Source organism: Dermacentor albipictus, chromosome 5 (assembly GCF_038994185.2).
Source record: "Dermacentor albipictus isolate Rhodes 1998 colony chromosome 5, USDA_Dalb.pri_finalv2, whole genome shotgun sequence".
Classification (NCBI taxonomy): Eukaryota; Metazoa; Arthropoda; class Arachnida; order Ixodida; family Ixodidae; genus Dermacentor; species Dermacentor albipictus.
Window position 1 is genome coordinate 154,417,520 of NC_091825.1, and position 12,829 is coordinate 154,430,348.

The 12,829-nt window shown below is 46.5% G+C and overlaps 1 protein-coding gene across 8 annotated transcripts in view; it reads right to left on the reverse strand.

Moving 5' to 3' along the window:
- The window catches only part of Srrm1 (Serine-arginine repetitive matrix 1), a 94,469-nt gene that overhangs the window by 14,325 nt on the left and 67,315 nt on the right, over window positions 1–12,829 (reverse strand). For 7 of the 8 annotated variants that reach the window (XR_010564484.2, XM_065432295.1, XM_065432289.2 and 4 more), the window contains 2 exons: window positions 4,277–4,397; window positions 1,663–1,822 (listed from right to left, as the gene is read on the reverse strand). Coding sequence is in view for 7 of the 8 variants with exons in the window: in XM_065432295.1 (XP_065288367.1) it covers window positions 1,663–1,822; window positions 4,277–4,397 (281 nt within the window). In the remaining variant the exon portion in view is untranslated. The remainder of the gene's footprint in view (window positions 1–1,662; window positions 1,823–4,276; window positions 4,398–12,829) is intronic. The other variant, XM_065432290.2, reaches the window with a different exon arrangement.

Genomic DNA, 12,829 nt, shown 5'->3' on the forward strand with positions numbered 1-12,829 from the left:
AATCTTAGTATATCAAAAATGCCTATTTTGGCCTGCCTAGGAAGAACTTCAACCCCTAACCATAGCTCACGATCGCTGATTATGGTCCGGTACAATCTCGATGATTCGAACTCCATGAGGACCGGAAATTTATTTGAATAAAATGGAGTTGGAAACAAGGAGAGCCCCTTTAAATATCGCCTGACCAATTGTGCGGTAAAGGGCACAAAATCAAAAACGGTCACCAGGGCTGCATAGAAAAACTTATGTTTCCTCCACCAGAGCTTAACGACACGTGCCATAAGAAGGCTAGGTTTGGTATAAATATTTATGCACGATAAGATCTAGCCTAGCACGTCGTTTGCCATGGATGTGAGGGTAAGCAAAGGAGTATAGTGGCTTCTGTTGGGGATTACATCGAGCACCCGCTAGGAGCAGAGGCAGGTGAGCACAAATTAATGTGATCAAGAGCATGTTGGGGCTCCTTTTTGCACCTTTTAAGCCGGTGAGAAAGGAGGGTGTTTACAGCTCTGCATGCTCTGCTTCAGCCTTGGCTCCCCGTGTGTCCTTCCTTGTCATTTTTACGGCGCCCGACAATACGGTAGCTAGTGACCCATCAAAACTTCGCCTTTGGCTCGGGTTTGTCCGATAAGTGCTGCAGGGGAGTGAGAAATCTTGTTCTGCTGCGTGATTTTCAGAGTTTGACTTGCGGGAGTTTTTCCCTATTCAAATACATAGGACTTTGCTGGGACCAACAGAACAGTTCGAATTATCTGTCAACTGAATAAATAGATTTTTAATTATTGAGAGTTCACTGTATTTAGCCTAATATAATGCAGGTTCTTTCTTTCTCTAGAAAAACTGGGCCAAAATATGCTTCCACAGTGCAATACAGTACAGAAGATGCAAAGTATTGCTGACGAGCTGGGCTGCAATTTTGTAACGATGCCTTTTCCCCAATGCTAATGCCTTCTGGCACTTTTCGTGTTTGTGAGTGATCAAAGCAACATTTTGTGAACACAAAAAACCGAAGAAAGGCATTAACACTGGGAAATTGCATCACTACAAAATTGTAGCTGCGAGATCGTTTTTGGCAGTTTTACCAACAACCTATGCACAAACCCAGCTTGTCCAAGGTATGGAAGGGGGGTTAACAAGCAGAGTGCACACATTGCAAGGCACACTGGCTGTGTATCACTCAGCCACGCAGACAGCCAGCGCAGCCATGGCCAAGCTAGAGAAGATGTGGACCTATCATCTGTTCGAGATTGAACTTACTGAACGTGCTACAATAATCATTCAATTAACATGTTCAATAATAACTATTGAACATGTTACAATACTGTACAACCAAGGGGCTGAGCATTTGTACTACAGTTACAGATGGCATGTTAAAGAAAATTAACAGTTACAAGTAAGTGCGTTTCATGTGTACTCCTTCCCCTGTGCCCATCCCATCTCAACTATCCCACACCACGTAGTAATTCTTTAGTACTGTTCCACATATGAAGGTCTTCAGGACTCAGGTACCATTTTGAGCCAACTAGATCTTGCCTGTGAGTAGTTGACAGGCAAGAAAACCCATTCAAATGAAGTGATAAATTGAGCAAGTCAATAAGATACACAATCATGCAGCAAATTGTAGCTATCCCTGAAAACTGTGATCGCAGTAGCAGAACTCACCGGCCTCTCGGGAGATGGAGATGCTGATGATGAAGAGCTTGAGCCCGACTCATCCTCAGGAGGGGCTTTCCTGCGTGGTGGAGGCTCTTCTACAGATGATGACGACGATGATGATGACTCTGAGCGCACTGGAGCTCTTGGCTTTTTTGGTTGATGACTGCTGCAGAAAAAAAAAAGGCCAACTTGGTTTAGAAAATACCTGTCGCAGTATATAAAAATTTGTCCCTGAGAAATTCTCGCCTGTACGAAGTTAGGAACTTTACGAGGTTTCGGGGTGCTTGAAGAAACCCCTGTAGTCCAAACCCAGGTAGCTCACCAACATTTAGGCCTAATTCAGAATTGTCCCTACTTCCACTTGTGTTGCTCTTGCCAAGCCTAAAATCCCTTATTCAGAGGTATAAGTTATATAGGAGCCGCCAAACACACCATTCATTAGAATTTAAAAGAAATGAAAGGGAGAAAGGTTGAATGAAATTTTTTGAAGCATTTGTAAAACCCACAAGACCCACTCATTGAACCTACGATTACTCAGAAGGGATTTTAAAGAGATTCATTACAACTGCCAACTGTGCCTGTAAAAATTTATAGTTGGTAAATTATATAGTAGGAGCATTCCAAAGCCAACTCAAACGGCAGAAAAACAGTTTCTTTTGGCAATAGTATAGCAAGAATACTTTGACTGACTGATCAATACTGAAGAACAATACAGAGGATGAGACAAGACGAAGTGCTGTGTCTTGTCTCATCCTTCCTCATCCTGTGTTTATGCTGTTCTATTCGGTGTGCATGAACACATACCCATTAGTGCAGTCCGACTTGCACAGATGCAAGTCGAAATGGCAGCAGGAAGCAGTCATTCACACTGATTTTCTACACAATAAAACTTGGGAACTACTGGCCTATTAAAAAAAAATTTGTGAACGGCCCACGTGAACCATTTCAATTTATTGGGTGGCATTGCTTCAACAATTAATGCACTGAAACTCTGAACTAGTGTAGAAGCCAGTGCTGAGATAGAGTTAATTGAAAAAAAAAAGCATATTGCAAACAGATTTTCACAGCAAATTAACACAAACTGCCCACCAAATTTCTTTTTTGTTGCAATCATAAAAATTGCAAAACACAAAATATAAGAATCTCACAATAATCTGATATGCAATTACTGAGCGGTTATTTGGACACATCGAGCATCACCTAAACGTGCAAATAATCAGAAGCCCATCAAAACGAATTTACAAGAAAAGAGGTTTGCCTATCACGTGAGCAAATCCCAAAGTCTTTTGCCCCTATATTTTTTAAAGTCAAATTATGGCTGTAACTGTGAAGCCAACATATCCACTTCCAGCGGTGGACCTTTCTTGGACCGGCCTAGCCTTATCTGCCTGTAGCTGCACGGCGCGGCACTGCTGTCAGTTGTTGAAGATGGCGGTTATGCTTCACACGTCCATGACGTAAAACGCAACAATGTGCGATTCATTTTCTATGGAGTTAGGGACAAATGCCCATCGAAATCCATAGGGAAATGCAGCCAAGGAAGGGGGAAGGTGTCTTGCTTTGAGAAATGTTAGGTGGTGGTAGTGGTGCGAGATTGCAAAAGGCCGTGACGACTTGCATGACAGCAAGCATTCAGGGAGGCCGCATACATTCTGACTGGCCTCAAATTTAGTGCTGTGATGGGACAAATGTCTGAACCGGTGTGGGGACCATATGGTAAAATAGTGTAAGGCACGTAGAATGGTACGTACATTTGCATTTACCTGTATGTACCTTACTTTGGCTAATAAGAAATAAGCGCAAAGACTTTCTGATTCGGCCTCGTGTGTGACCAGGTCAGTTCTGTATTTCAGCCATTATCATGCCGTCACTATAGACACACAAAAATAGAGCCACTGCACCAAATCTGCACTTACTGGCAATTTCGAAGTGAGGTTGACAATGCTATTCAAGCATATTTACCACAGCTTTGTTAGCCATTATCACTGTCCACCGCTTCCCTTGCTTCATCATGGCCCTCAGTGGCAGAGCCAGAGAAAGTGAAGTTTATGCCATTTGATGCTGCCTGATGATTCGGAGCAACAAGACTCATAAAAGCAGACAACAAAAGGCACCCGAGACCATGCCACCATTTAACACACTGCTCAACAAATGCTGAAAATGATGCATATGGCAAGCCCACAAATGCAGGCTTTCCAGCATGTGGGTTGCTTTGCCTTGACTCGTTCTGTAGTTTGGAAGCAGCCAACAGCTATAGATTGAATACGCCAAAATTTTATGCTACTAATTTCAGCTTCAAGAAGGCGCTGACAATTGATTTTTGAAGAATCGACCTTTCTGCTGATTGCGGAGGCATACTTTCTGATAGAGTGAAAAATAAAATGGCTGTTGTAAGGTGTCAGGTAGTTTGGCAATTCTTATTTCTATGGATACAATGTGGCAGTGCCATGAAAATGTCTTAACAATCAAGCATCTATAAATTTCTGGTGTCCAAAATACTTGTAAGTGACTCTGTCCATAATCTTTTAGCATTCATGATGTGCACAGAAATCAAATCATGCCTAGAGACATGTCCTAGGCCCAAGAACCATGCAATTGAGCTGTGAATGAAATCCCTTACATGTGATGACTGTTTTGTGGAGGTGCTTGCCGCAATGAGTCTACATCTCTGTAATGCTCTACAGGTTCCAATGGAGTGTGAGATCTTCTGGCTTGGCCTCTTGAATGCTGACCAGTAGGCCCTGCACACATAAGGAAGAGCATGCAAATGAAATAAATGTATAGACTACAATCTCTTATCACCCAAATACTTTTTCATTAAGAGGAGTAAAGTGCTCTTTGGAGCCAAAAATGAGCCTAAAAATGTTTTAGCACTCTTATGCTCCAGGGTGGTGTAGAGCATAAATTTTTGCTTGACTGCACCTTCGTAGCATCCTTGATCAATTTAGTCTTTGTAATAATCACTATTGACATTTCGTGAAATGTTTTTCATTTTCTCAAAACTACTTCAGATGGTGCCTCAATTTTGAAGCGACAATATCTCTGGTTCCAGTTATCCTATTGCAATAATTATTTTTTAGACAGAAAAATACACAATTAGAGAGTGCAGTAGGCTATAAAGAAATACTGTATTTATTCAAAAAGAATCATATACCAAACTCAGGGTTGGCTTAGATTCGAGGATGTTAAAAAAATGCGCCAGTTTTTATTTGAAAATGATAAATGAAATGAAAATGCGCCATAGCAGTGACGGTCACAGACGAGGGTTCCTTGCGCCGGCTGATACGCAAAATTGTTCAGGAAGAGATTAAGATGCTCACTGACACGCCAAGTGAATACCCAGCTGTGTCTGTGGCTGAAGTTGTGCGCCAAGAAATAAGGCAAGCGTTTTTGGCTCCTGAGCCACATTCCCAGACGTGGCAGCCCAGCTACGCCGATGTGGTCAGCCAACTGCCACCTCTGATGTCCAGTCAGCACTGGCATAACCTCAGAGCCATAGGGTACAACCAACGTGACTACCGCTGCGCAGAACCGACATTTGGTGCACAGCTGACTACAGGCCCTTGTGCTTCCACTGTGGGGAAGCGGGCCACATCTGCCATCATTGCCCTTGTCGCGTTGCAGGGTACCAAGCATTTCCATTCACTGAGCCTCGTCGTGCTTTCGACGGCAGCTGAGCAAACATCGATGCGAATTTGACGAACCGGCAAGCCAATTCTCCCGGTTACCGGTCGCGCTCCCCTTCTCCGGGACAACGTTTTCCAGCTGCAAGATGCAGTTCCACCAACTAACCCGAGGGCGATCTCACAGCTCACACCGGGAAAACTGAAGGCTGCGACCTCAGGGGAAAAGGTTGCCACACGTCGAAGTACCGAAAATCCCCCATTGCCGTCGAACGAAAAGCCGATACGGCCAATTGATTTGATGACAGATGACATTGTTAGCGCCGATGTTACTGTATCAATTGATGGCCACAACACGACGGCGCTGGTAGACACCGGCGCGGACTTTCCGATCGTAAGTGAAAAACTGGCGGAGAGACTTCTCAAAGTGAAGATCGAATGGTCAGGGCTGCATATTAGAGGTGCTGGAGGCCAGCTACTGACACCAACTGGCAAGTGTATTGCAAGGGTCAACACAGGGTATTCATAATTTGTCGCAAATTTTGTTATTCTTCCGGACTGCTGCAGAGATTTTATCTTAGATATGGATTTCTTACGCAAGTACGGCGCCGTCATCAACATACCAGAAGGTATACTAACCCTTTCTGGGGACGAAAGTGCAGAACTACAATGCAAGTCCTTGCGCATCATAGACAATGTGACCATACCACCGTTATCTTGCCGTCTTGTTTCCGTCAGGTGCGACACAGAGTACAATGGGGAAGGTCTTGCTGAGAAGATAATTACGCATTTGCTCACTCAAGGTGTTGCCATACCCAGAAGTCTTGTAAAAGTAATGCATGGACAAACAGAACTACTTCTGACATACTTCGGCAAGGAACGACAACACATTGTAAAAGGGGTAGCAGTTGCTTACCTCGACGAGATTGTAGAATTCGGGGAATGCTTTGCATTACAACAGGGAGAGCAAGACGCTTTGGCACCGTTACAGTCGACTCCCGATAATTTGAAGCTGCTTAATTGGAATTTTCGGTTATTTAGAAGTGAAGTGCTGGTCCCGTCAGTTTTGCATGTACAGTCGCTGACCGTTTATTCGGACCTCACGGGGACTGCGGAAATGTCCGAATAAACAGGTGTCTGAAAAAGCAGATTAAGAAAAAAAAAAAAATGAAATTCTTTATTTCCAAGCACTTATTCGGGCTCGGCAGTAGGCTTGAAGAAATCGTGAGTGCGCCGTTGCATGCTGTTCCGTTTACGCGCAATCAGATAAGCCTGAATCTCGGAGAGGGTCGTACGGTCACTATAGGCGGCTGAAAGCACAGTCACTGCTTGTGCACGCTCCGCATGCGACGGCAGCGTAGCACATAGTGCGTCATCTTCCGACTCGGAGTCATCGTCCGGCCGAGCAGGAGAAACCTGACGAACGATCTCGCCGTCATCGAGTTCTGCGCATATCAGTACAGCAGTGTCAGCACTTGAGAAACTGTCAAATGAGACGGTGTCCGGAATCGCAATGCAACCACTGCGCAGGTCTTGGCAGAATATTTTCCGCGTCAGTAGGGAGCACATCGGAAGGCAAATTTCGAGTAGCGCCACTTCGTCGGGCAGCAAGGAGGCTCCGTTCAAAACAAGAATGGCGTTCATCAAGTTGAACTATGCGCCGCGGTCAGAGTCGGTGCATGATGCCCTCGATCGAGTTGGCTCAAGGAGTGTCCGAAAAATCAGACGAGGGGATGCAAGGTGTCCGAACTTTCGGCAGTTGTTATACATTATGGTCTATGGGGAGAATGGCGGTGCCGCGAAGCTGACCGAACAATCGGGCATGTCCGAATTTTTGGAGTCCGGAAAATCGGTCGGCGACTGTAATCCTATAGAAGAAATCGCTCGATAATTCGAAGTCCTCATCCAGTAATATCGTTTAATTGGAAGTTAATTTTCAGCCGAATCCTCGAGGTAACCGTCATTCTTTGGGTAGAATGTGCAATTTTTCAAGTGTTGCAACAGTTCCTTGCTCCGTGTTGGTGTCATCGCCACCGCAGCCGCCCGCAACGCCATCCTTCTTGGAGCGGCGCGATTGTTCATTGCTACGGCTGCCGTAGCCTCCGCGATCAACTCCGGCGGGAGGCGAAGCGGCTCCCGCCGGAGGCCACGCGAGTGCCATAGGTGCACGCAGCGCTGCATACTGGCAGTGGCGAGATTGTGCGAGATTAGTCTTGCAGCGTGCGCAGCGTATGTGGAGGCGTGTGTTAGTTGAGTGCCTTTGTGCAGGTAGCTCGTAGGCTAGGTTGTTCCACGGGTGATTCGGAATTAACTGTACCTAGTCGCGCAGTTTATAGCCATGGCAAACCGTGGCTCTTATCGCACGCTCGACCTGGCAACGAAAGTCGAGGTTTTGGAGGAAGTTGAGAAGGGAGGTGCCGCCAAACAAGTCATAGCGCGGAAGTACAGGATCAAGCTGAACACGCTCTCAAACTACATCAAGAACAAGCACACAATAATGGGTGCATTTGAGAACGACAAGTTCAAAACTTCTCGGAAGCGAATGCGCACCGGCGCTTACCCAGAGGTGGAGAAGGCTCTGCTGGTTTGGATTAGGGAGGCCAGGAGCAACAAACTTCCTTTCAGTGGAGACATCGTTGTGATGAAAGCCCGAACGCTTGCAGCAATGTTGGGGATCGATGACTTCGTTTCGTCAGATGGATGGCTGATGCGCTTTAAAGATCGCCATGATCTGGTTTTCAAGAGCATGTGTGACGAAAAGGCGTCCGTTAACCAGGAAACATGCGCCACGTGGAAGGACGGAAAGCTGCGTGAATATCTCGCCAAATACAGACCGGAAGACATCTTCAATGAAGATGAGACTGCGCTCTTCTATCGGCTTCTACCAGAGAAGACCCTGACATTCAAGGACGACGACTGTGCTGGGGGCAAACGCAGCAAGGAGAGAGTGTCGGTGCTGATCGCGGCAAACATGACTGGCACGGAACGATGTCGGTTACTTGTGATCGGGAAAGCCGCAAAGCCGAGATGTTTTAAAGGCGTGAAGACGCTACCTATGGACTATGAGGCGAACAAAAAAGCGTGGATGACGGCCGAAATCTTCATGCTGGATAAGCAAATTGGACCGCAAGTTTGCTGCTTCGAACCGCAATGTGTTGTTCCTTGTTGATCACTGCAGTGCTCACGTGAATGTGCCAGCCTTGAGTGAAATACGCCTCGCATTTTTGCCTGCATGCACAACGGCTGTTTTGCAGCCAATGGACCAAGGCATCATCAAGAATGTTAAAGTCCTGTACAGGCGGCACCTCCTCGAGCGCATGATTTTGTGTATGGATAGCTCCACAAAGTACGAGGTGAGCCTGCTTAGTGCCATCCACATGTTGGCGCGAGCATGGGATCATGTGAAGCAAGAAACAATCGCAAACTGCTTCAGGGCTTGCGGTTTTGTGGCAGCTTCTTTGGAGGATGCCTCTGAAATTTCAGCGGAGGAAGCGTCAACAAGCGAGCTTGACGGCACTGATTTTGGTGATGCTCTCGGGGACGTCAATTTTGAAGATTACGTCGCTGCAGACAAGGCGGTCGAAATGTGCGGTGCGCTGATGGATAGCAAAATTGTAGAGATTATTCGGCCCCAGGAAGCGACCCAGGAAAGCAACGATGACGTTGAAGGCGAGCCGCAACCTAAGGCTGCCGATGTAGCTGCGGGCCTTGCTCTCGCGGAGCGCTTCTTTGCCGCTGAAGGTAACGCGGATGAAGCATTCCGCCACAACTACAGCCTGCAGAACTTGCTTTCAGCAGCGCGATCCGGCAAGAAGAAGCAAAGCAAGATGACCTACTATTTTTCTTAGAGAAAATACTCGATTTCGCCACAAATAAAGTGCTGTTTTTTGTGTTTTGTGCTTAATTGGAAGTTCGTTTAATTCGAAGTCTTTTGCGGTCCCCGTGAACTTCGTATTAACGGGAGTCGACTGTACCTGTTACTGATGTGAGCATGAGCTTATCACCAGCAGAAAGGCAGCGCCTTGTGGACCTGCTGACCAGTTTCGCAACTGCTTCTTGTCGACATCCAGAGTCAGTCGGGCACCACCGACGAAGCACCAGATTATTAAGGAAGAGACAATGAGACCGATCCGACAAAACCTGTGCCGTGTAGCACCAAAAGAAAGCGAAGAGATCCAAGAGCACGTGAAGAAAATGCTCGATGACGACATTATCCAACCATAAAAAAAAAGCATGTGGTTATTGCCAGAAGTGATGGTCAAAAAGAAAGACAGCAGTCTATGTTTTTGTGTCGACTACCGTAAGCTGAACCGGGTCACAAAGACGTATACCCATTACCACATGTCAACAATTCCCTCGACAGGCTGAGGCATGCCCACTACTTCTCGTTGATGGACCTAAACAGTGGCTATTGGCAAATCGAGGTCGATGAGAGAGACAGAGAAAAGACTGCTTTCGTTACACTTGATGGGCTTTACCAATTCGAGGTCCTGCCTTCCGATTTATGCTCAGCTCCAGCAACTTTTCAGCGACTCATGGATTCGGTTCTGTCAGGCCTGAAGTGGCAGGCATGCCTTGCATAAGTTGACGACGTCACTTTTTCGGAAATGTTTGAGGAACACCCGAGATAGCTGCTGGCTGTTCCACAAATGATACGGTCTGTCGGCCTAACACTGAAAGCAGAAAAGTCTCACTTTGGTTTCGAGAAACTCCAGTTCTTAGGTCATGTTGTGAGTCATCAAGGTGTCTGCCCTGACACCGACAAGATCATGGCTGTCACAAAGTTTCCAGCGCCAACGGACAAGAAGGCAGTGAGGCGTTTCCCAAGTCTCTGCGCGTATTACTGAAGATTTATTGCCAATTTTTCACATATAGCTTCACCATTAACGTGCCTTACAAGAGAAGCATTGCCTTGAACAAGCAGCGTTTAATGATCTCCGATAGCACCTGCAAACACCTCCTGTACTGGCTCACTTTGACGAGGACGCTCCTACCATGATTCATACAGATGCTAGCAACATGGGTCTAGGCACTGTGCTCGTGCAGTGGCAAGACTCGGCCGAGAGTCATTGCATACGCAAGCAGGACGCTGTCACGTGCTGAGTCTAATTATTCAACTACACAAAAGGAATGCCTTGCAGTGGTACGGGCAGTTATGAAATTGTGCCCATATCTCTATGGCCGTTCCTTCAGTGTTGTCAGCGATCATCACTCACTTTGCTGGCTGACAAACATGAAGGATCCGTCCGGTTGACTAGCACGTTGGAGCCTAAGGCTTCGAGAATTCGATTGTACAGTGGTGTACAAGTCTGGACAACAGCCCTCCGACGCCGACTGCCTTTCAAGGTCACCGATTGAACAGGAAGTCACAGAAGATGGTGAAGACATGCCTTTCATAGGAGTTCTAGACATGGCCACCATTGCTCGTCAGCAGTGGGAAGACAGCGAACCAATTCCGCTAATTGATATTTTACAAGGCAGAATTACATGTGTGCCCAAAACATTTAAGCTTGCCATCATTCTGCTTCCATAATGATGTTCTCTACAAGAAATACTTCTCTGCAAGCGGAAGCAGCCATCTACTTGTCGTCCCAACGTCTCTCAGTCATGAGGTCTTACAAGCCTGCCACGATGAACCGACATCTGGCCACCCCGGCTACATGCGAACTCTGGCCCGAGTAAAAAAATAAATATTACTGGCCAAGCATTGCCACCTTTGTGAAACATTATGTGCGCATGTGCCTCGATTGTCAACGACGCAAACCACCACATATGAAACCAGCTGGGCTACTACAACCAGTCCAAGCGCGCACAACCCCATTTGCTCAAATCGGGATGAACTTTCTCAGACCATTCACAACTTCCAATACTAGCAATAAGTGAATAATAGCTGCCACCGATTACCTGACACGCTATGCAGAAACCAAGGCCCTTCCAAGCGACACCACAGTCGAAGCAGCGCGATTCTTTATTGAAAACGTGGTTCTGAGGCACGATGTGCCAACGGTGATAATAACGAACAGAGGAACTGTCTTTAAGGCTACACTCCTAAAGACAGTGCTTAGCCTTAGTGGCACGGCTCTCTGAAAGACCACAGAGCATCATCCGCAAACGAATGGCCTAACAGAACGCTCGAACAAGACTATCACCGACATGCTGAGTATGTACGTAGACGTGGGATACAAAAACTGGGATGACATTATACTGTACATCACATGCGCTTACAACACTGCGCGACAGGAAACAATGCACCATTTAGACTTTTTTGTGGCCGTGAAGTGACAATGATGCTCGATGCGATGTTGCCACATGACTGCGGTGATACAGGCACGGATGCTGAAGCTTTCGCTCAACGGGCTGGAGAAGCGAGACAACTCGCCTTCGTCAGAATCACCGAACAACAGGACTATGATGCTCGACGTTACAATCTATGGCACCGATACATCACATATCAGCCAGGCAACAAAGTGCGGGCTCGGAGTCCCATCCGTCGGCGACGACTTTCAGAAAAGCTACTCAGGAGGTACTTTAGTCCGACAAGGTTATAGGGCGCCTCAGAAACCTGAACTATGAGGTTATGCCTGACAGTTCTGCTTCCTCCAGGGCGAGGTAGCGTCCACCAGAAGTTGTGCACATTGTGCGCATGAAGCCCTATTGTTCAGAATGAAATGCCCACATCTTGTCTGACCCATCTTCCTGCCGCTAGGTGAGCATCGGGACAATGCTCTCTCAGGAGGGAGGGAAGCGCCACATCTAATATGCCACATGTAGAGAAAGACGATCTCGCGCATTGCAGAAGAGAAGACGAGGTCCCTGCGTAATCATTTTCAATTTGCGCATAATTAATGTGTCCTGCCCTGTTTTATCAGTTCCTCCGGCTCGTGAATCATGACAATATGGTGCATAGCTTGTGCCATCTAGAAAAGTCAGTATTGCAACTGCTACTAGCCGCTCCAGTAGCCAACGGAAGTACACAAGCGGCATTGCCATTTTGACCCGCGTCGTATCGGCTTGCGGTGTGGCGTTATCGTAATGGCACCAAACAAAAGAAACGAAAAGTTGTGCAAGCCGTAGAGGCATCCTTAAACGTTCAAGCTGGACAGGACTTCAGCATTGATGAGAAAAATGTCCTTTGTTGAGGGGGCAACGGGGGGCACTGCTTGTGCGTGTCTCAGCGATGATGAAAGTGATAGGGAAGATAGCAACGAGGCTAGCAGTGATGATGACAGAGTGAGCTCGGCATGTTCATACTGAATAAAAGCCATTTTCATTTTATGAACGCTGCCCACACTTTCTTCGGCCTGTATTCGAAGTAAGTTCGCTTTTTCTTTTTCTGGCTTCGGGGCATTTGAGATTGGCTTAGAATTATGGCCGGCCTAGGTTCGAGTAGATACGGTATATTATTACAGTAATTTTCAAACAGTAATAAACCATCCTGGGTGTTACTATTGTTTATTACTTTAGAAAGTTTGACATGCTATAACATTGGCCCAATTAAGTCCAGGACATTCATTCTTGCAGCACTTGCTCTGATCATTCAAGATCATTTT